This window comes from Pongo abelii, chromosome 10, assembly GCF_028885655.2.
Source record: "Pongo abelii isolate AG06213 chromosome 10, NHGRI_mPonAbe1-v2.0_pri, whole genome shotgun sequence".
Taxonomy (NCBI): Eukaryota; Metazoa; Chordata; class Mammalia; order Primates; family Hominidae; genus Pongo; species Pongo abelii.
Genome location: NC_071995.2, coordinates 99,567,828 through 99,592,522, shown reverse-complemented (window position 1 = coordinate 99,592,522; position 24,695 = coordinate 99,567,828). Strand labels below are relative to the sequence as shown.

The 24,695-nt window shown below is 40.2% G+C and overlaps 1 protein-coding gene across 9 annotated transcripts in view; it reads right to left on the bottom strand.

The window, feature by feature from the left end:
• Positions 1-24,695, bottom strand: part of ANO4 (anoctamin 4) — a 430,350-nt gene that overhangs the window by 144,839 nt on the left and 260,816 nt on the right. For 6 of the 9 annotated variants that reach the window (XM_054527543.2, XM_054527542.2, XM_054527546.2 and 3 more), the window contains 3 exons: positions 19,700-19,800; positions 16,217-16,261; positions 3,553-3,684 (listed from right to left, as the gene is read on the bottom strand). In XM_054527543.2, the coding sequence (XP_054383518.1) occupies positions 3,553-3,684; positions 16,217-16,261; positions 19,700-19,800 (278 nt within the window). Of the gene's footprint in view, positions 1-3,552; positions 3,685-16,216; positions 16,324-19,699; positions 19,801-24,695 lie in introns of those variants that run through there. The other 3 variants (XM_054527547.2, XM_054527544.2, XM_054527550.2) reach the window with 2 other exon arrangements.

Below are 24,695 nucleotides of genomic sequence, written 5' to 3'. Positions count from 1 at the left end.
TGGAAAGCCAGGAATATCATGTTATAATTCCCAGAGCTTATTAACCAGCTACTTCTGATTAATTTAAATCCATTAATGTCACTCTCAAAACATCCTTAGGTAATTCTTTTCTGATTGTACCCAACAATTGTTTCCAATTTGACAGCCAGCATTCTTCAGGTCACACTTTTACACACCCATCAGAGGGATGTTATCTATGTGACATGGCAATTTTCAAAGAGAAATAAATCCTCGCCACCCATAAAATTCAAGACACTTATTTAATTTTTCACCTCTTATTTACACAATAAAACTGCCTCTATTCTCTTGGTCCCACTGAGGTCTGGTTCTTCGGTTTGCTTCATTCCAGCTGTCCTCTGCTTTTTCTTCCTTGGTTCTCTTGTCTTTATAACTCATCTTCCATTGATCACTCTCTTTTTTCAAACAACACTAGGTCCTCCTCACAAACCTGTGCTCTTACTCACAGAAGGCTACTTGTGGTTCCTCAAAACACTCCATCCTGTTTCACACCTTTGTTCATTTATATACACGTTACTGTCTCCTCTTGGGATGCTTTCCCCCCTTATTCACTTGGGCAAGTCTTATCCTTCAAGACCCATATCAAGCATTCTGTCATGATCAATCCTCATCACTTACCAACCTCCCTCCAAATCTGGAGAATTGAGTATTCCCCCTCTTAAGTCACACCCATCATACTGTTTACAGTTATTTAAAATAGTCTGCATCTTTACTACACCAGGGTCCAGACTGCGTATTGTTTATCTTTATATCCTCTGTACCCAGACAGTGCCTGGCAAGATGTGAACACTAAATTAGTGACTATTGAATAAATCAACTATTTGACAAATTAATACCAAAGCATGTCAAAAGGGCTTCTCAAATATGTGAGAGAGATGGCTGAATATCCCTAATCTAATCATCCCGCATTTATTATATATTTTTAAATACTTCTAAAAATATGATTCTCAGTTCTAGCCCCTAGAAATTCTACTGGGTGTCCAAGGGCTTCTGACTTTAAGAATCACACTGAGAAGTATTGTTCTAAAGCAAGAACATTGTGGAATATAAACAACATGAAGAGAGGAGGTGGGAAACCCTCCTCTTCCATACACCTATAACCCTTTGAAGTGAAACAAAATACCAGAGCACACATCACATACTTCACTAATTTATCCATCCATCTATCCATATATTCATTCATCATTTTTTTCTTCCATTTACCTATATCCCATATATTCTCCCTTTGAAGTGAAATAAAATCCCAGAGTGCATACTGCGTACTTCATTTATTCCTCTATTCATTTATACACCTACACAACCACTCCTATACCCAGTATCCATCTATCCATCCATCCATCCATCCATGCATCCATCCATCCATCCATCCACCCATCCATCCATCCATCTGGTGACCTATCCATGTATATACCCAACCATCCATTCAGTGACCTATCCATATACAGTATCCACCCATCTATTCATCCATCCATCCATCCATCCATCCATCCATATATCCATCCATCCATCCATCCATCCACCCATCCATCCATCTGGTGATGTATCCATGTATCCACTCATCTATCCAGTGACTTATCCATGTATCCATCCATCCATCCATCCATCCATCCATCCAGTGACCTATCCACGTATCCATCCATCCATCCATCCATCCATCCATCCATCCACCCACCCAGGAACCTATCAATGTATCCATCCATCCATCATCCAAAATTTGTGATACCCTTCTGCACTGTGCTAGGAACTCTATCACAAACAGGTAGAAGCACAAGGAAAACCTGCCTGTAAACCAGACATCATTCCAGAAGAATTAGGGAAACAACTCGTTGTCTAAAAAACTTCCAAGATGAACAAGAGAGACATGGTAGAGGTTTAAATTAAAAGTGGGAACGTATCAGCTTTTTTCTGTCTTTTTCTCTTAAGAAAACACCCTGATCTCTGAATTAACATTATGTCCCTTCCAGTTCCCACTTTCTCTCGAGGATCAAACTAAGATTTTGAGGCCGGTCTGTGAATTTCATGTTTGCTTCAATGACCCTTTCAAATGTTCACATACTGCAGCTGGGTTGGCTTCAATCTGACCTGTGGGGATCAGCTCGGCTATTTTAGAGGCTTACAGAGTTGCTTCTCCTGCATTAGACTGCTCTTACTATTACACATTTTTGATTCAGAACATCTATTCTTTGATTTTTCCTTTCCCCTTTGCCCTGCAGGCTCCACAGACTTTAACTGTTTTTCTGTTGCTGAAATATGTCCCCACCTGGCACTCCCTGCAACTTCTTGAAAACTGCCATTTGGTTTACCTTCGTTTTTGGTTTTTCTTTTTTTTTTTTTCTGAGACGGAGTCTTGCTCTGTCACCCAGGCTGGAGTGCAATGGCACAATCTTGGCTCACTGCAACCTCCGCCTCCCAGGTTCAAATGATTCTCCTGCCTCAGCCTCCTGAGTAGCTGGGATTACAGGTGTGCACCACCATGCCCAGCTAATTTTTGTATTTTTAGTAGAGATGGGGTTTCACCATGTTGGTCAGGCTGGTCTCAAACTCTTGACCTCATGATCTGCCTGCTTCTGCCTCCCAAAGTGCAGGGATTACAGATGTGAGCCACCGCACTCAGCCTGGTTTACTTTCTCACAAAATCAGCAACCTTTTTTTTTTTTTTTTAATCCATCACCCCTTTCTTCCCTCCAGGTAAGTCATTTTTATGGAGGCTGTCACTACTGCTGGAGCAGGAGGGCCTGGAATTCCTGATCTTGTTGCAAGGGAGGTGGGGATGACCTGATCTCTACCTCCACTGAGAGGCTGTGTTTCTCCTATTGTTTACAGTCTCCAGCACGCAGCAGGCTTTTCTGTCCTCCTGCCTGCCCTGCCCTGCATCCAGCCATCATTTCTTGTCATCTCAGAAGCTTCAGGGTAAATTCTCTTTCATTTTTGCAGTTCCTCACAGGCTCAGTTACTTAGCCAACTTGTTTTTCCTCCCCACATGTCAAAAGTGACAAATAACCGTTCTGAGACAGTCTGACAGATGAGTCAGCAAGTGGGCTGCCAGGTGATGTGGCTTTTCCTAAGGCAACCCAGTGAATTGCTGAAGAAAGGGGAACTGAGAAGTGAACCAAGATAAAACAAAAACCAGAAAACAAAAAACCCTCTTTTCAATAGGAAAAGGTGTAGGCCACTCCTCTTGTCTGCTGGCTAGATGCAGATGAGCCTGCAGGGGGCTCCGTGCACAGGGGGTTGGCAGAGCAATGAGAATGACAGAGCCTGGGTCACTGCCTTTCTGTGGAGAAGATCATTTACCCAACACACACATGAGCAAGCATTGTATCATCTTAAGCCACTGAGATGCAGGGATTGTTGGTTACAGCAGTTATCTCCCCCTGACTGAAATAAAAGGGATATGAACACTCACAAGACTTTTAGGGGAGAAGGGCACTATGCTGTTCCTTCCTCATGCCGAGGAATCAAAGGTGTGCAGGGTGAGGCTCTACCACAGCTGCACATCCTTAGTGAGACAGGGCTTTAAAATGGAACACTCACTGATGGATCCTTTGCTGGCTGAAAGGGGCAGTGTAGCAGTCATTCTCCTCCAGGTCTGGCAGTGTCTCCTTGTCCAGCCTCATTGGCTTCTTAGGTAACCATCTCCGAAACCTGCTTATTTGTTTATCGATCCTGTGGTACATGGAAGGCAAGACCAAAGGGTACAGCATGTCAGCATTGCCCTGAAACACAGGAGGGAAGTCTCTGCAGAGCCACAACTATCATACCACACATTCCAGGCCCTCTCACTGCACTCAGGATATCCTTGTTTTATAGATGGAAAGAAGACAGCCAGAACTCTAGTGTTGTTTTGATTTCACCAAGTGGCCTCAATATTATTACTGTTTGTAAAATAGCAGCTGTGAGTTAGATGTCCACCCACATGCCAATAATAAATGACCAAGCAGTCCTAACAAGGCTGGAAAGCTCTGAAAAGGATTCCAACAGTCCCTTAAGCAAGCAGCAGAGACCTTAACTTACATTCTGTAGGTTCTAAAAAATTCATTTTGTGTTTGGAAAACATCTGAGGTCAGAGAAGAGCTCTAGCTGTAATTAACTTTGGGCAGGGGTTGCTGGCAGCACACCCTGGGAGTTGTGCACAGAGAGCTCCATGCCATGATTTGCTTCCTGCCTCTCCCACCTCCCCTGAGCAGCCTCTCAGCAGGCAGCAGGATTTTTGGCTTTCATTGATCTCTTTTTAAGCTGGCTCCATGGTTCTTATGGTGCTAGGGCGTCGTGACACACACGTGTCACTCTAATGAAGCCAAGTCAATGAAAACAACAGTCTCCTAAAAGTGGTTTTCAGCCACAGTTTTCTCTCTGGCTATCTCCCTGGTCCCTCGGTTCCACTGACTTCTGCTGATGAAAACATCTGGCTTCCAAGTGAACAGTTCCCAATCACTGTTCACAGAAAAACACTAGAAGGAGCAAAAACCACACCAAACTTTAAAATGATAGCACTACCTCAAGTGTCTATACTAGTGGAAAAAATACCTTCTAAATTTATTAACTGAAAACACATGGAATTTGGTCATGGTTTATTTTTTTCCTAATTTAAACAATATATTTACATGGCAATGTATTCTTTTCAGTGAATGTTATGGCTAATTTTCTGTGTCAACTTGGCTAAGTTAAGGGATGTCCAGATAGCTGGTAAACATTATTTTGGGGTGCGTCTGTGAGGTTGTTACCTGAAGAGATTAGTGTTTGAGTTTGTAGACTTAGTAAAGAAGTTGGTCCTCACCAACACAGGTGGGCACCATCTAATCCATTGAGGACCTGAATAGGACAAAAAAGTGGAGGCAGGGTGAATTTGCTGTCTGCTTGAGATGGAACATCCATCTTCTCCTGCCCTTAGACATTGGCCTTCCTAGTTCTCAGGCCTTTAGACTGGAAATGGGACTTACACCATCAGGTTTCCTAGGCCTCCTTCTTAAAAACTGCAGATTGCGGGACTTCTTGCCCTCCAGAATCTTATGAGCCAACAGTGCAAATCCTGGTCCAAGTCTGAAGGCCAGAGAACCAGGAGCACTGATGTCTAAGGGCAGAAGAAGAGAGATGTCCCAGCTCAAGCAGCAGCAAATTCACTATTCCTCCATCTTCTAGTTCCACTCAATGGGTTGGATGGTACCCACCTGTACTGGGGAGGATCAGCTTCTTTACTAAGTCTATTGATTTGAATGCTAATCTCTTTTGGAAACATTATCACAGATACACCCAAAAATAATATTTTACCAGCTATCTGGGTATCCTTTAGCCCAGCCAGGTTGAACATATAAAATTAACCATCACAGTGAAACTCTCAGCTGAAGATAATATTATTTATGTATCCAATCAATTCCAAACTAAAAAATAATGGTAAACTTCTCTTTCACTATCTCCTTTATTCTCAGCATTGTTCCAGCCTCACCATGATCCCAACTCTGCTTGGTGGTGGCTGTCCTTCAGAACTCCCAAAGGGTCAAACTGAAAAGAATCTCACAGTGGCTCTAGGACCCTCCTCCCAAAGGGAACCCTCCGCCCCAAAAGAAATATACTTAAAATATAGTGAGATGATGGGCTTTAGAGAAGCAGCATGACACAGTGGTTGACAACATGAACTATGGGGCTGGAATGCCTAAATTCAAATCCTGGCTCTGTTAATATTAACAGCACAACCTTGGGCAAGTGATTTAACTTCGCTGAGCCTCAGTTTCCTTATCTATAAAATGGGCATGATAATGATACCCAATTCGTAGAGTTGTGATGACGAACTTATTAATACATATATAAAGTCTTTAGAACTGTCTGCTATACAGGAAATGCTGGCTATTATTACTGTTTTTCTCTTTTTTCCAAAAATAAAAAAATTGAGCAACCAGCTTGCCTCTTAACATTTCTGTTTTTTGCTTTTTAATTCAAAGTTAATTGTGTTTCACCAGCATCTATCACTAGTCTATGTTCAATGATTTAGTCCTTATATGGACTCATAAATTAGACTTCCTCAGCTAAGTTGGTGGCCTTCCCCATGGCTCTTGGCTTTATTTCATTTGATTGCCTTAAAACTCATTCAAGAAAAAGGCCATTGGCCCAAAGGTTTTTTATTATAGAGCTTTTACCTCCCACACATCTCCAGTCTGCAGGACTAATCAGATCACACTTTGTAAAATTCACATTCCCACAGAATCTGGGCTCTGGGTGCAATGACTATGAATTGAATCCAGCTGGGTACAGTGCTCAGCATGGATTAAAAACAAATAAAGCTGTAAAAAAAAAAAATCAGGCATAACTACTCTATAGGAGTGAAATGGCAGCTTTCAGCAGCCAGCCTGTGGCACCACAATTTAATTGAAATGTGGAGATGATGAAAAGAGAGTAGAACAGGGTAATTAAAATGATTAATTAATTGAAATATGGGAAAAAGAGGAAGCGAGAAGGAGGCAAGAGGATGCTGCTTGGCATGGTAAAAGGAAGCTGAGATTTGTAACTGGTGTGGCTCTCTTGCGCCTCAGCTATATGACCTTCCACAAGTTATTTACCGTTCAGAGCCTTCTTTTCCAAGGTTATAAAATAGAGGTAATAGTAACAATTATCATCATTATCATCTTACTGACCTTACAGAGTGGTTAGTGGGCTCATGAAACATGGTGAGTATGAAATGCTTTGGAGAAGCTGCCAGACAGATAGCAAGCATTATTAATAATTTCCTAAGGACCACACAGGACTAACATAAAAGTGATGGAAAGCAAAGGAACTGGGCTTTTTTAAAAACTATGGTGGAAGAAAGACATTCAAAAGAACATCTTAAAAATAAAATCCCCGTGATCTGCCTGCCTCGGCCTCCCAAAGTGCTGGGATTACAGGCGTGAGACCAGCCTGGCCAACATGGTGAAACCCCATCTCTACTAAAAATACAAATATTAGCCAGGCATAGTGGTGTGTGCCTGTAATCCCAGCTACTTAGGAGGTTGAGGCAGGAGAATCACTTGAACCTGGGAGGCAGAGGTTGCAGTGAGCCGAGATCGCACCATTGTACTTCATCCTGGGCAATAGAGTAAGACTTTGTGTCATAAATAAATAAATAAAATCCCCGAGACACTGGTTGCGCATGGGGGTTGGAGGGTGTGAACCGACCTTCACTGAGGAGCCTGAGCAGAAGCAGGTGGACAAAGCATGTTGTCCAGGTTCCATTACACATGGCTGTGCATGCTGTGTGCACTTCACTACGACTAAACCAAACACTCAAACATGGTCAGCAGTTTGTGTCTTCCTCTGGTTACCAGAGTTGCCCCCACAAAGATGTACACACCCTAACCCCCAGAACCTGTGAATATGTTATGTTACATGGCAAAAGGGACTTTGGAGATGTAAGGAAGGTTACAGACCTTAAGATAGGGGGAGCATCCTGAATTACTCAGATGGGCTCAAGTTAACCACATGAGACCTTTAAAAGTAGAACTTTCTCTGGCAGGAGGGATGTGGCAGAAGGAGAATCAGAGAGATTCAAAGTTTGAGAAGCACTTGACCCACCATTGCTGGCTTTGAAGATGAAAAGAGCTAGGAGGCAAGGAATGCAGGCAGCCTCTAGAAGCTGAGAAAGACTTTCAGCCAATAAACAAATGGAGATCTCAGTCCTATGATTACATGAACTGAATTGTGCCAGCAACCTAAATGAACCCAGAAGCAGATTTTCCCCAGAGCCTCCAGATAAAAGCCCAGGGTGACCAACATCTTGACTGCAGCCTTGGGAAACCCTGAACAGACAAACCAGTTGAGCCTCCTCTCCCTGGACCTCTGACTTACAGAATTGTGAGCTAATACATTTGTGTTGTCTTATGCTGTTAAATTTGTGGCAATGGGTTATGACAGCAATAGGAAATGAATACACCTCTTAAAACACTCTTGGTCTGATCCTCTCCTCAAGACCTGGCAACAGCTAGCCAGGCTCCCACTGTTAAGGCTGCATTCCACATGCTGTTCTCACCTCCCAGTTAAGTGGCTCTGGGAACAAGAGTCTATCTCTCTGCAGCAGGATAATAAGTGAGTGCTCCCCTAGTCTGCTCTTCCACAAACACATTCCTGTCTCCAAACTTTGCCACACTCAGACTTCACTTAGGGCCCCCTTCAATCATGCAAGACAGAAGCATATAGTGCAAAAGCCACTAGGCTGGAAAGTGTAAGACTCAAGTTGGACTCTTGATTCTGTGGTCATACATCAGTGTGGCCTGGGACAAGTCCTTTATCCTCACCTAACCTTAGTGCTCTCATCTCTAAAATGATGATCAGCCAGATATTCTTTAGATACTACATGTTGTTGGTGATTTGGGTGATAATATCTTGATTATGTCACTTATGTGATTAATTCAAACTTGAATTAATGATAACCTTTAGTATACAACGTTAGATAACCTTTAGTATACAATGATGGACTTTGGAGTCAGCTGGAAGCTGATGATTCACATTCCAGTTTTATAGACCTTGCTGGGCAAGTAATTAAACCTCTATGAGCCAACAGAATCCATAGAATAAGGCAATGGTAAGGATTAAACATGATCATGGATATCAAGTGCTTACACAATGCCTTGGATGCACAAAGGGCTCGATTGAGTGATAGTTTCTAGGATGAAGAAAATTATGGTGACAATAATGATGAACTTCTACATAGATTGCTCTTTTCCCAATAGAAGTTCAAAATCTGTGAATCTCCCTTGTAGACTGATGTCTGTGTTCCCACCTAATAAACAACCCTAAATAGTTAACCCTGAAATTTACTTAGATATGTTAAAGTCTGGAAACCAACTAACCAGAAAGCACCCCATTTGTTTCTTCAGTATAGGAGTGGACTTTAGTATAGACTTTACTTAATGAAGCCTCCACCAATAGGGAATAGAAAAGAGAAAACATTGGCTTAATGATTTAGCATTGATTTTGGTTGGGTATGTTGTCACTTTGTTCCATTTTTGCTATTTACTGAGCAAAAGCCCTCTTACAGACTACACAGGCAAATCAATAAAGGGAAAATTGATCAGACACTTGGGCATTTCTGGCCTTAACTCGTCAAGTTAATATCTGGACTACAAGGTAAGTTATTTTTATAGAAAGTTGTTCTGATGGTAAGTTCAGGTTTCCTTCATGCTGATTCATGATAGGTGAGATTCCAGGTACCTGGGAAGAGCTGACGATACAGTATAAGCAAATGGGTACAGACTTGCCAGCTCTGCGATGGCTTCCCAAGTTTGGTCTTGGGAAGGTTCTATTTGATCTCTTTGACCCTCAGTTCCCTCAGCTCTAAAGGGGAGATAATCCTATCCAACTTAGGAGAGGTGATGATAAAGGAAAAGGCCACATATGTGCAAAGGATCTTGCTCCCAACATGCTAACCTGTCAGGAGACCTTTATAAACTGCCTACAACGTACAGAGTGCCAACCTGCATGCTGTGGGCATAGACTGAGGAAGTAAAATAAAGGCCATTTCCCTTGAGCCACTAATAACCCAGGAGGAAATGTACACTAATGATAACCTAATCAGACTGAATTAAATGAAGCAGGCCTACTTTGAAGACACCTACTTTTCCCCAGTAAAGAATATTGTAATAATAGCATCATGTTTCTAACAGATTACATTATCAGCGATGATATGCCTAGAGGGAACCTACAGATGAGCTTTCTTTTCTTTTCTTTTCTCCCTTCCTTCCTTCCTCTCTCCCTCCCTCCCTTTCCTTCCTTCCTTCCTTCCTTTCAATAGCACACAGCTCTACATTGCAGTAAATGACACCCTCTTGGAGTGATAATAGACAGCAGGAGGGATGGATTTGTTTTTCATTTTCTTAGAGCCAAGTCTCCGGATTTACAAGCCTCTACCTGGATAGGATTTAGAGATCTTAGAAAGCTAACATTATTCTTTTAGGTCACAGGGGTACTATTTGGAGCATAGCCTAAATACCTTATAGAAGACTCCAAAGGCTTTGGAACATTTACATGTATTAGTTTTTTAAAACGAGGATGAAAATACACAAGCCATTTTGTCCTTTTGCCTGTATGCTCATCTGATAAGTTGTGACTGCACTGAATGTATAATACAATATGGTCCAGCATTCACACTGTCAAGCCTCACCCAGGATCAAGTCAGGCAGAATGCATATGGCGGGTGGAGGGAAGGAGTAGTAATGAGACTCCACCTACAAGCCACCCATAATAATCAGATCTGTTACTTTGTAATCATATCTTCCACAGACTATATTTGCAATATTTTGTGAAGGCAAAAAAAGAGGGCAGCCAAAAGATGATAAATTCCTCCTTTTTATTGGATAGGCAATTTATAATGGCTATAAGCCTGTCCAAAGATAAGAAAGAAAGCAGCATTTAATAGACCAAGTACATGGATAAAAAGAGCATTAACTCCAAAAATACATGTCTCAACTACATGAGTATGCTTTATGAGAGTCAAGTGATTTTTTAAAATAAAGATATTATGAAAAAGTGCTTTATTTCTCTGCCTGCTCAGAAACCTTAGAGATATTAATTCATTTATTCTTAGGAAATAGGTTTGTTTCAGAGATGCTTTCATGGATTAATAAAATTCAATATCACTTATATAAATGAAACTACAAGCTAACTTAAATATCGATATTTCGTACGATGGGAATTTTAGGATATTGGAGGTCAGTGTTTCATTATTGATGTACTACTAGACGGCAAGTTGTATATGTGGCCTTCAATTTAGAATATCAGAGCTGGCTACAAAGAAAAAGACGCTCTCCATCATCTAAATCAGTCCGTTCCGAAATGAAGAGTTAATGTAGATGCAACATTTTCTGACAACGTGGATTTTAAAATGTACACCATACATTGGGCTTCAGAAAGTCACACATCCCAGTGATATCAAAGACTTAATTCTATGTGGTATGCAATGAAGCCTATTTTGAGAGGCCATTCTGAATCTGAATACCTTCGTTGGGATTTCTTTTTCCTTTAGCTTGGCCCAGAGTCTTCCAGTACCTTCCAATGCAGTTGAGATGTGTGCGCTAGAAGTAGCATCAATGTCTTCAGGCCAAAGACTAGTGTTTTGTAAGCCATTCCTTTGGCTTTAAAAAGAAGGATTTCTTGGCCGGGTGTGGTGGCTCACACCTGTAATCCCAGAACTTTGGGAGGCCAAGGCGGGTGGATCACGAGGTCAGGAGATCGAGACCATCCTGGGTAACACAGTGAAATCCCGCCTCTACTAAAAAAAAAAAATTAGCTGGGCATGGTGGCGGGTGCCTATAGTCCCAGCTACTTGGGAGGCTGAGGCAGGAGAATGGCATGAACCCGGGAGGCAGAGCTTGCAGTGAGCCGAGATCACACCTCTGCACTCCAGCCTGGGCGACAGAGAGAGAATCTGTCTCAAAAAAAAAAAAAAAAAAAAAGAAAGAAGGGTTTATTTCTCAAGCTCTTATTCACTCAAAGCCTCTCCTCTGCACACATGGAGAACATGTGATGGGTCACAAGGTCATAGTCTCCTCTGCCTTCCTCCTCTTGGCTCCTGTTTTAAATCCTGTCCCCTCTTTCTCCTTCCTCTACCATGAAACTTATCAAAGTAGCAGTGAACCCTCATTGCCTCTGATTCATCCAGCCCTCATCCTTCCTCCACTGGCTGTAATTTGGTTTCCATTATCCTCCACTCTGTAGTGATGATTCTCAACATGTGGTCCAGGATCAGTAACATCAGCACAGGTGTCACTTAGGATCTTGATGGAAGTGCAAATTATCGAGCCCCACCTCAGACCTACCAAATCAGACACACTGGGGATGGGCCCAGTGATCCGTGTTTTTAAAAGCCCTCCAGATGATCCTGACGCACGTTTGAGAACCACCACTCCATGGAGACTGCTGTCATGGAGATTACTGAAACTTCTAAATATCCAAAATTGATTCTCATCTCTGATTGATCATCAGAAGCTGAAGCACAGCCCTCCTTGTGGAATCTCATTCTTGGTGCCTTTGATACCACCCTCTCTTCATCTCCTTCTACTTCTCTAATTCTTCTTTTTCATTCTCCTCAGGTCTCCCCCATTCTATTAATGCAGATTTTCAAAGGAACTGCCACAGGTGCTCTTCTCTTCACCCTTTACATCTCCTCCTGGGAAATTCCATACACTCCCCTCGCTAAGGTCATGCTGACTCCCACACTGGATTCTCTAGCATTACCACTCTCTTCAGCTGCTTTGCATCAGTTCCAAAGGCCTTTAAGACACCAACACCTAAGAAATCTACTGTTGAGTTATAATACAGAATCAATTTTAAAAAGTCAGCTTCCTCACTACACCTGTATCTCCTCTCGATTTCTAGTCTTCTTTTACCTCCAACAATTTTCCCTAGCCCTTAAGTGTCAGAACCTCATTCTCCTCAACTCTGAATTTCCAAATAGCTGCTAAGTGCTAAGCCCTTTTGCCTATATTTCAGAATATTTCTCACATGCTTTGCCTTTTTGCTCTGTAGATTATTTTTTTATCCATCCAGGGGGCAGAACTCCAATCAAAGAGTGAAAGCTAAAGAGATAGAGATTATAGCTTATTTTAAGGAAGAACTTTGTAACAGTCACAGTTGCCCACAGATGGGCCAGGGAGTTTACTATCTCCAGAGATGTTCAAACATAGACTGGCTGACCAGAAAGCAGAAGTTTAAGTATCTGATGAGTGGTTGGACTTGATGGCATTTAATATCCCATAAAACCTTGAGATTCTATAGTTCCTTTTATCACTGCTTTCTTTTAAGCCCTTATTGTCCATCCCACCCCCATTGTTTGAGCAAATGTTTTCATCCCAAGGCTGTGTCTGAAACTTTAGGCAGACCTGGTTTTTCTATGCTTCTTTTCTTCGTGATTTCCTTTCTCCCTACTCCAATCCTCATACACGCATGTGGAGATTCATTTGTTCATTCACTCCATCTACTATGTGCTTGGTGCTGGAAATACAGAATTGAATGAGTCATCCTTGCCTTCAAATACCACCCAGGTAGGGAGCTAGACACCTACATCATAGATTACAGCACAGGGTGATGGGGCCATAGGATCCCAATGGAAAAGCAGAAAAGAGATCATTTGACAAAAGGCAAATGGCAAAAGGCAAAAGTGGGCAAAAGGCAAAAATGTGGACTGAGTTTTGAGGACTGAGTAGACCTCACCTTGGTGAACAATAAAGGAAAAGGATCTTCCAGAAGGACCACTATATGCAAAAGCACATAAACCCACGTGAGCATAACATATGTTTGGAAACGATGAGCTCAATATGAATGGAGCAAAGAGTGGTGGGAGGGAAGCGATGGGCGAGGACAGTTTATAAAGGGCTGTAATTAAGCTAATGCTTTTAACCTTATTGTGATCACTCAATGGTAGCCACCAAGTGACAATAATCAGATTTGCTACTCAGGAGATGAATAGAAGAGAGTTCGGAAGGGGTCACAAAGGAGGCAGGAAGATAAACTGATGTTTAGGCAAGAGGTGATGGGAGCTCAGCTAAGTCAATGGCGGTGGGAATGAAGAGTAATATATGGACTTTTAGAAATATTCATCTGCACCTGCAGAATTTGAGAGACTGACTAGATGAGCAAGCAAAACATCCAAAATGACCCTTAGGGTTTTTTTATTTACATTTTTAGAGATGGGGCCTCACTATGTTGCCCAAGCTAGGCTTGAACGCCTTGACTCAAGTGATCCCACAGCCTCAGACTCCCAAGTATCTGGGACTACAGGTGTGTGCCACCACACCTGGACCCTTAGGTTTTAAATTAGGTGACTGTGTGGGAAGTAGAGCCAATGCCTGTATAGAGAATATAAATGGAGAAAATGACTACTTGGCAGATAGAACAGAGTTAGTGGACTAGTTGCTAGAGGACAGAAGAAAGGAGAGACTTACAGATGGATAACAAATTCAGAAGCACAATGGAAAGAATAGAAGGATACCCTTATGTCTTTGCATAAGGGTATCCTAAATATTAAATGCAATAATTATTAATAGATACTATTTGTGCACATCAGCTACATACAGGGCACTAAACCTCACATAAACCATACAGAGTAGAAGTTAATATCATTTTATAAACGTGAAAAACTCAGGCTCAGAGAAGTGAAGTAACCTGCCCAAAGTCATCCAGTGCCAACATAGGTTTTATGATCCCAATGTGCTCTGTTCCACACATACTGACTTTGCTGACTTGGCAAGTCCGAACAAGAATAAGACTTCTTCCAACCCTACATTCTTTTTAGAATCTAGAATACTGAAACAATATCATGTACAAACTTGATATTTCCACTTAGCCCTCAAAGTTGGGAGAAACCTCTCTTCACCTTGCTGTGTTTCCTTCAGGTTTTCTTTGATATTGGTTTTTGTTTTCCCGTCCCATAGTCAGTCAAATCCATATTTTAATGGGAAGATGGAGCTTGGCCTATCATACAGACCAATGGTTTCCAAAACATCGTCCCATGACCAGCAGCATTAGCTGCCGCTGGGAATCCATTAGAAGTGAAAATTCCCCATCCCCACTGCAGATCTACTGAACAAGACACTCTGGGGTTGAGGCCTAGAAATCTGTGCCTTAACAAGGTGATTCTGATGATGGCTGGAGTTTGAGAACTATTAATACAGGCTAAACTGTTATATCAGGATTGTATAGATGATTACAATGTGACAAGGTAGCAATCTAAATCATGGTGAATCCAAATGTCATGTCAACTGCTTAATGAAAGAACTGCCAATAAGCTTGCTCACAGGCAATTTTTGAGAAACAACATTTTCACTTCTTTGGAGGTCAGTTCTCACACTGTACTTCACTGAGTAACCACCATAATGTACCAACTACTCTTTTATTTATCAGTCAACATAGCATATAAACAGAGGGAACCTGAATTCTAAATTTGATAGAGTTGAACTAACTAGGATTTTCAGAGAAATTTACTAGTTTCCCAGTTTAACCATCAGCTCAGCTCAGCTCAGGGTGAATGAAAACATAAGATCAATGAAGATTTTGAAATTAGATTCTCCAATGATCACAACAGAATCAGATTAGAGGACATCACCATTGATGCATTCCCCTTCTCCCTAGCGCCTCAAAAAACAACAAGGAAAAATAAGCTTTGGGAGGATACAAAGTATAGTAAATGCAATCTTCATCTGGCGGGTTTTTTTTTTTTTTTTTTTTTTGGCAGAAAAGAGGGTAGGAAGGGCACCTGAGTGAGGCTATACATCTGCATATGTTATTAACAAAATATTACTAACATAGGAGGACCCCACTCATGAAGTCAAGTAGCCAGCAGCTAAGGATGACTATCTGCCCTTCAAGCTTTCAAATTACATATAGTGGAGGGAGGAATTTTTGTAGAAAAAAATAACATTGGCCAGGCGTGGTGGCTCACCCTGTAATCTCAGCACTTTGGGAGGCTGAGGTAGGCAGATCGCCTGAGGTCAGTTCGAGACCAGCCTGGCCAACATGGTGAAACCCTCTCTCTACTAAAAATACAAAAATTAGCTGGGCGTGGTGGTAGATGCCTGTGATCCCAGCTACTCAAGAGGCTGAGGCAGGAGAATCGCTTGAACCCAGGAGGCAGAGGTTGCAGTTAGCGGAGATGGTGCCACTGCACTCCAGCCTGGGTGACAGAGCAAGACTCTGTCTCAAAAAAAAAAAAAAGAAAAAGAAAAAGAAAGGGAAGGGAAGGGAAGGGAAGGGAGAACATCTAGGCCAAAGATATTGGGATTTTTGATAATTTATCTAATAGAATGGGCTAAAAAGAGGGGGTGAGGGATGAAAGACTGCACATTGGGTACAGCATACACTGCTCAGGTGATGGGTGCACCAAAATCTCAGAAATCACCACTAAATAACTTATCCATGTAACCAAAATCTACCTGTTTCCCAAAAACTATTGAAATAAAAAAAAAATGGGCTAAAAAAGCAATAGCCCCAGCACACTTGCAGATGAATGGCATCCCCCCCAAGTGGGGAGAAGTCACTGGGAAGACGCGGAGAGGGACGTTTTCATCTTTTTTTCTCCTCAGGCTAATCAGACACAGCTGATTTTAAAATGTGCATGGCAGCCAACTTTCCCATGTGACACAGGCTCATTCATCTTCCCCAGCTTATAGCTCCTTGTCATTGTTGGAGCACACGGGCCAACAGAAAGACAAACACTGTCAGGACAGAGCGTGCTACTAACCTGCTCATGAACTTGTAACGGCGGGGCAGGTAATAGATTTTTCTCCTGGAAGAACAGCAAAAATGAAGCCAGTCGAGAAGAAAACCCATCGTCAGTTACAGTTTGAACTAGCAAGGAAGGAAAGGAGATTGAAGATAGAAGCCTGTAAGAGGTGAAAAAGAAAAAACTAAAAAGAGATTAACAGTGAGAAATACAGTGGGAACACAGGGCATGCGTTTTTGAGTCATGAAATCTTATGAAACGGTTTCCATTGATATTTCTTCCTCTATCCACTACCATAATTTTTTTTTAATGGTTGCTCCTTGCCTACAAAGCTTATGCAGTATGATAATTTGGAGTGATTGGTATTTGCACAGCTTCAGCTGAGGTCAGCTTTTTTCCCCAGGAAAATGCAAAGATGGATCAGAGGGCAACATACATAATTTAGTGGGCACGCTATTATATTAACTAATATTTATATAGCACTTTAAGTTTACACAGGACACTTCTCTCATGGTATAGACAGGAGTAATATAAATATAAATATAAATATATATATATATATATATATATATATATATGTATTTCACAACCAGTATGGGAAGGACGCTCACTTGTCAGCATCAACACCCAGCTGTACATAACCACACCGGGGCACACTGGCTAACCACTGGCCCTGGCTTTAGGTGAATTAAATAAGTAAAATCAAGGAATTCTGGAAACTATACAAAAATCAGACTTATTCTGTCAGATTGCTATATATCTATCTTTAAAAAATGTTAAAAATGAAAATTCTTGGTGTAGTTTGAATGGAGAATACATGTATTAGATTCTTTATTAAAATGCAACCTCCCTTTCCATATTTCAGGCTTCAACCGAAACTGAATGGAATAATAATGAAACAGGTGCTTTTTATGTATATCCTGAACTGTTACTGAACTCTCTGACTTCTGTAAATGGTAAGTTTATATACCACCAATTTTTCTGCATATTTGTGAAAGCTTTAAAACACAGGCAAAACTATAGAGACAATAAAAAGATCAGTGGTTGCCAGAGGTACAGGTCAGGGGGAGAAGGAAGGTAGGTGAAACACAGGAGACTTTTAGGGCAGTGCAGCTATTCTGTATGATCCTGCCATGGTGGATACATGATATGCCTTTGTCAAAACCCACAGAACCACACACACATATAGAGTCAACCCTAGAGTAAACTATGGAGTTTAGTTAACAATAATTTATCAATATTGGTCCACCAACTTTAACAAATATATCACACTAATGCAAAATGTTAACAATAAAGAAACTGTAGGCTGGGGGAGAAGGGGTATATTGGAACACTAGTATCTTCTCAATTTTCTATAAACCTAAAAATTTCTCTAAAAAGTAAGGTCTATTAGTTATAAAAAATATCCATGGACATACAGGTATTTAAGAAGCAGGTTTTACTGTAATTTCTCATAAGAAATCTATTCCTATATTTCCTTTTAAACATTATAGGGATAAAAATCCACGGAGACTAAACTTGGGATTCAGAAGTACCGTCTACAGAAAATTATGAATACAGGTAAGATTCTTTGCGTATTTAAATTCAGCTAAAATGATGTTTGTACATTTTGTTGAAATGATGTAGTGGGAGAATTCCTCCTTTGGAAATCCATGTATCTCCTTAGACTAGAGTTATTTGTCTGAAACTGTGGACACAATAATAGCAAAAGTTTTTAATCCATCAGGTTACAAGTGAAGCCATGCTTAGTAGGTAAAACTACATCAATATTAATGAGATCAATTAGTGTCACACATTAACAATATTTTCTTATAAAATTGTCCTGCAGGAATTCCTATATCTAAAAAGAAGATCATTGTTCACATTCATTTTCATTTCATTGTTTGGTTCACATTCTCTCAATGCTGCATTAAAAAAGTATTAATGCTGCTTGGAGGCAGCACATTTCTGCTATGTAGTAGGCACGCAGAAGTGTTATTCATGATGCGGTCAGGCCCTTCAGATATAAAATCCTTTGCAGGTAGTAAGAGAATTGGCTTTGCATTAACATTGCTCAAGTTTCTATCATCTCCCTGGGTTCTTTGTTACAGAACTGTGTTCTGGCAGAAGGCTTTATGAGATTTATTTATACTGGAGAGGGGTGTATAGATTTCTATTTAGACATATTTTGTAGGGTTTTCTTTCTTTCTCTTTTGGTTCTTAGGTATAATATGGTATTAATCCACATTAGACACTTATTATATCATTGATAAATATTTGGCTTTAACTATTATAAACATTTTCAGTGGAATCTAAATTGACATTCCTTATCTCTCCCTAGTGGATATATGTATGTATTCCTTTTTTTAAACCTTGAGTTCTCAGATTTTCTTTTTAACAGTTAAATACAAAAATAAATCATAAGATCAGAACTATATTTATTATCCATTTTGAGAATTTTGCCTCCAGGAAAACAGATGCTAGAAATCGTAGCCTCTATTTTGACTTGGTATTAGGACATACAGGCCAATGAACAAAGAAGATAAGATGCACCAGGGAGATACATTACAAGCCTGTGAATGGAAATTGCCTTTCTCTAAATGAGTCCCTAACCCTTCTCTCTGTCTCTATAAATGTTCTTTGTCTCCACAACTTTCCACAGCTCATTAAGAGACAGACTGTAGAGTTGGTACCAATTTGCCTCATTTCTGCCACCTAACGTGGTATTACTGGCAAATTGCAAACCAAAAGTACATTATTCTTTGAGTCCCCTCAGAACTGTCCTTGGGACTACATCCATCCACCTTTTTAGCAGATTCCATTACAAAAGACCCACATATCTTGGCATTTCTAATTTCAGGCTTAATATTTTATTTCTATATAGCAAATGCAGATCATTTTTCCATAATCCATAGGAAAAATAAAAATATTCATGGTGAAATGAAGGTAAATTAATCCCTTTAAATAACTAAGGAATACAAAGCATTTTCTATTCCCCTTGGAACAAATATCAATATTTGTGTTTGCAAAGTATTTATGACTTTTTAAAATTAAAAAAGTTTTTTTTTTTTAAAAAAAGAAGATCACATTGTCATGAAATTTCTTGCACTTGTATCTACAGAAATACATTTTAATGTTTTTCTGGAAGGGACTAGTCAGTAAAGAACATGAAAACATGCCCCTGTGTAACTGCTGCCTGTGGTCTGGCTGTTCAAAGCAGCAGTACACAGGACTTCTAAAAATGGCACTTTGGAAATAAAAATGCCACTTGGAAAATGCTTCTTTATTACAGGCGCTAGAAATAACTACCTGCTAAGAACTGAATTAGCCAGAATTTTTCACAAAAAGCCATGAAATCATTATTGGCCATGAAGGCCTATTTGCATATCCTAAATATTTGAAAGATTCCCTCCTCTAATAGCCTTCCAATCTGCATTTCAGTTTTATTTGTTCTGAGAGAGGAGAACATTAGATTTACAGTGAAGCAGCAGAGAGAGTGGAATAAAATACATTTCCACCTACCTGAAAGGCATTCTTACATTCATTTGTTCTGCATATCTTCCAAGGACTTCCCATGGGGCATGCAACTTCACAAAGATAATGTCACTATTTATTAGAGAGGACTGAAACAGAAAAAAGAAACTAAATTGAAAAGTATATTCAAGGCTCCCACACTTTAAGTTGAGTTGGAACTTAGAACGCATGGACCTGGACAGAATTTATGATTTGGGGCATTCCTCAGCAATAGGCCAGACCCTTACAAGTGCACGTATTCATTTAACAAACATCCCACTGTGTATGTGGCACTCATGTCAGCTGGAGACCCAGCTGTAAACAAGGGAGGTATGAATAACATTTACATTCTACAAAAATGCTAAAGAAGATAGGCAAAAACAAGTTGAAAAGCAAGGATAGGCCAGGCGTGGTGGCTCACGCCTTTAATCCCAGCACTTTGGGAGGCTGAGGCGGATCACCTAAGGTCAGGAGTTCGAGACCAGACTGGACAATATGGTGAAACCCTGTCTCTACTAAAAACACAAACATTAGCTAGGCATGGTGGCAGGTGCCTGTTACCCCAGGTACTGGGGAGGCTGAGGTGGAAGAATCGCTTGAACCCGAAAGGTGGAGGTTGCAGTGAGCCGAGATCGCGCCACTGCACTCTAATCTGGGCAACAAGAGGGAGACTCTGTCAAAAGAAAGAAGGAAGGAATGAAGGAATGAAGGAAGGAAGGAAGGAAGGAAGGAAGGAGAGAGAGAGGGAGGGAGGAAGGGAGGGAGGGAAGACTCAGATAATATTGAGTGTTCTGAAGATAAAGTAATGACAGAAACAGTTATGGGAGGGGGCTACATACTCATTTGGACAAGGGGTCAAGGAAAGTCTCTGTGGAGGTGACATGTGAGCTGAGACCTAAGGAGGAGAAGGCATCAGCTGGGGAAAGAGCATGGGATGAGTGCTCTGGGTACAAAGGCCCTGAGCTGGGAAGCTGCCTGGTATGTTGAGGGAGAGAAAGGAGAGCAAAGGGCTAAGGTGTACTAAGGAGGGAAGAGTGACATCAGAAGAGACTGAGAAAGTGAGCAGAAGACAGAACGTGCAACGGACTTTATTCTAGGAACACTGGGACACCACTTTGATTTAGGTTTTCAAAGATCACTGTGGCTGTTTTGTAGAGAATAAATGATGAGGGAAAAGAAGGAATGTTCTCAGTCATCCAGGCAAAAGCAAAAGTTGGTAGTGGTGGAGATGAAGGGAGCCAAAAGATGTGAGATTGCAATCTGGGTGGGTGACTGGCAAAGCTTTTTGAAAGAGCTGTGTTCTTTGGACAAAGACCTTTGCCTCCTTCGGGGCTTTTTATCAACCCAGAACGTAGGGAAGTAAAATTAGGACTTCACACCCCAATAACCATCCAACAGATTTTGGTCTATGCCTCTGGACAAAAGAACATGAAATATCAGTTAGGAGATTTCTCTTTGGAAGTCACTTTCCACAAGGAGGGGTCAGTTGTAGAAGGAAAGTGAGAAAATATGAGCCAAGCTAGTTTAAATTAGTAAAGTGGCCAATTACTTATCCCCATCTTTCTCATATAGGGTTGATCTGGACTGCATGGCATTTAAGTTTTTATAGTTTAGGAATGTTGACAGATATGTTAGGACTTTGTGCTTTGTGGCTAGACTTTCCTTTGTATAACAATCCTTTGTTGTTTCTTGTTGTTTTTGCACAACTGACAAAAATAGAAGCTCAACTTTTTCCTTTAGCTGGGGTAAATTTGCACTCCAGGAAATTGTTTTCGAATTGCAGATGGATGTAAAGTTGTAATTCATTTATCATACTTTAATTCAGAGTCTTTTTGACCTGAGTTATAAACATTCAAGGCTTATAAATACTATACACAAATCAACTCATCAAGATATTATGAAAATCAAACTGGCATCAACTGCAGTGTTCTCAGAGACTGGTGTGATGCTGAATTTCCCAAGGGTAGGAAGGCCAGGGCCCATCAGTAGTGGGAGGCACTCTCTAATATTGGTCTGAAAAGTCTAACTTTCTGGCAGTTCAGGCTGAAATGAGGTTTTATCTTCTGGCTTGGGACAAGTAGTGCCCTGAGTATAACCCTCCTGAGAACAAGGAATATTTCTCAGGAATATTCCTAGCACAGTGGGCCTTTTGGGCCTAGCACAGTGCTTGGCATGGAGGGACCACACACACAATATTTGTCTAATCCATGAACATGATTAGTGAAATGTGGGCCATTAGACCTGGCCCAGGTGGATATTGTGATTCCTGTGAAGCAGGAAGTGACTGACAATGAAGTAACTCTTAGAGTGAATACTGCAGGTTACTGCAAATGAGGTGCCTGTCCAGGGAGTGGACAAACCAGTAATAACTGAAAATTTGATGGCCAATGCTTTGTCTCTTTGTAAACACTGTTTTCTTCTGTTCAGTAACCTATTATGGTCAGTCTTCCCGGCACAGCTGCTTAGATCAGAGCTAAGTAGTCAGGGGTATGTGAATGAGCTCACAGGCTGCGATGCCCATAGAGAACATACAGAAACATCACACACACACAGTCAGTCCTGCCTCATTTCACGCCCGTGGATGCAATGATGCCTTGGGGATCTGAAATGGTCTCACAGCTTTTCAGCTGAGCATCTGTTGGACTTCACAAAAGATTGCCACTTGCTTTTCAATACACAGTACAGTTTTCCAACTTATAAAGCAGAAGAAAGACTATATTTCCTAAAAATGGTTCCTTTTCTTTATATGAAGATATACTTCAGATCTAGGAAGGCTTTGTGTCTTCCTAAGTTGGAAATTTTAATCATGATAATGGGATTTCTTTAAATTCACTTAGCTTTCCTATAAGGTTCCATATTCACTCATCTTCCTATGAGAGAAAGAGTAAAATTGTGCAAAACAGAAGACACTATATGGAAATGTGATAGATTCACTGAATTAAACAAACGATTTAGAGCAGAATATAGCGCTTAGAGCATACTCTCTCCATAGATTTACTGTAATCGTTAGGTTTTACAGAAAATAAACAATCTAGTGGGAAAATAATCATTTGAAGACTTTTCATAAATGTATGTAAACATTAAAAATATATTAAAATATTCCACTCAGAGAACAATTTAAATACCACATTTCTATATGTAGAAAAGCTAAGTTCATTATCTGAGCACATACTGAATCAACTAAAATTCTGATGTGGGATCTCAACAATTTTATGCATAAAAGGATAGCTGTTTTGATTTATTCAGCCTGATAAAAATCACTTATTATTTAAATAATAACAATATTATTTATTTATTATTTATTTTTCATGCTTTGCAATTGTCAAAGCACATTCACATGTTACCCCATCTTATTCCCATATGAACCTTGTGAGAGTGGTTTTCCTTCAGTTTCTTAGAGAAGGAGAAAGAGAGGTAACAAGTGGCTCACCCACAGCCAAACTGAATGTTTACCCCAGACAGAGGTGGGGTACAGAGGTGAACAAAGCTCACCTCTTAATTTCCTTTTGAATTATACCTGATAACTTCTGAAGTTTAAATAAATCCATGGCTTTGTAAATGCATTTAAGATGCATAGACTCTGAATTGTTGCTTTATCAGTTTATACAAATTCATCTTAAAAGAATTTCATATTTTAGAAAACAAAGCAACAAAAATAAAGAGGCTTTCCTTTATGTAAAGTAAAATTAAGTTACTAATGAACTGAGATTTTATCTGGGGCTATTAAAGGTTTTTTTGATTATCTTGAGAAAAAATATTACCTGAATTCTCTTGAATGGCAATGAATATCTATGAGTCCTCTCTCTCTCTCTCTGTGTGTGTGTGTGTGTGTGTGTGTGTGTCCTCTTTACGTACTTAAGGGAAAATATAGTGTATGGGGCTTATTATTTATATTCAGTTTTTCAAGGAAGAACTGAGAAGGCATTACCTACTGCTTGTTACTGAATGCCGTCTGAACTTCAGCCCTGAGAAATAAATGAGAAACAGATGATTGCTAATTATATAGCCCATAAATCATTCTTTTCTCTACTGCCAAATGATTACACCGCTGTTTCTAGATAGGTCTTTCCTTATTATTAAGTATTCCTTGCCACATAAATCCAAGTGCACAAGAGCCAAAGTGAAAAGAAATGAAAATGATTTTTATGAAACATAGAGTTGTTTCATTAATATACTGCAATACAAATTCCTGGGAATAAAACCTTGGGGAGAGAAAAATTACCACTTAGAGAAGTTTGGAAAAATATTCTTAGAAAAATGACTGAGAAAATTAATGAGTATCATGGGAAATTATCTGGAGTAAAAAGAGATAAGATTCACACACAAAAAATTTTTTTTCTTTTGTTCAGCAAGAACATACTGAAAATCTTCTATTTAATAAATTTTGGTCCATGCCTTGGTATGTAACAGTCACGGTCCTTGCAACAGTAAAGCAGGAGAAATGCCATGCCACTATCTAATCCAAGCAGTCCATCTCTCAAAGGAGTGTGTATGCATATATATATATGTGTGTGTGTGTGTGTGTGTGTATGTGTGTGTATATATATACGTGTGTGTATATATTTGTGTGTGTATATATATATACATGTGTATATATGTGTGTATATATATATGTATGTGTATATATATATAGTATAAACACACACATCTCCACATCTCATGATTCCTGATGCCATTCATTGAGAAGAGGAAATAGAGGCAGACCAGGTTTGGGCATGGGGGATGGGGGTACAGAGGTAGATCATAAACTCAGTTTTGGAAAAGTTAAGTTTGACATGCCCAGGAGAAGACGTCTTGTGGGTAGTTAGACAAATAAGTCTGGAGCTCAGGGTAGAAGTCTGGGCCAGAGATACAAAGTAAGTGTGTCCAGGATAAACATGATATTTAAAGGGCTGGTAGAGGCCACTATGGGAGTATAGGTACAATACCATGTGGGCATCTGTGCCTCAGAGGTTAGCAATTCGGACTGTGAGGTTGGACTTCACATATTTATATTCATTTATCT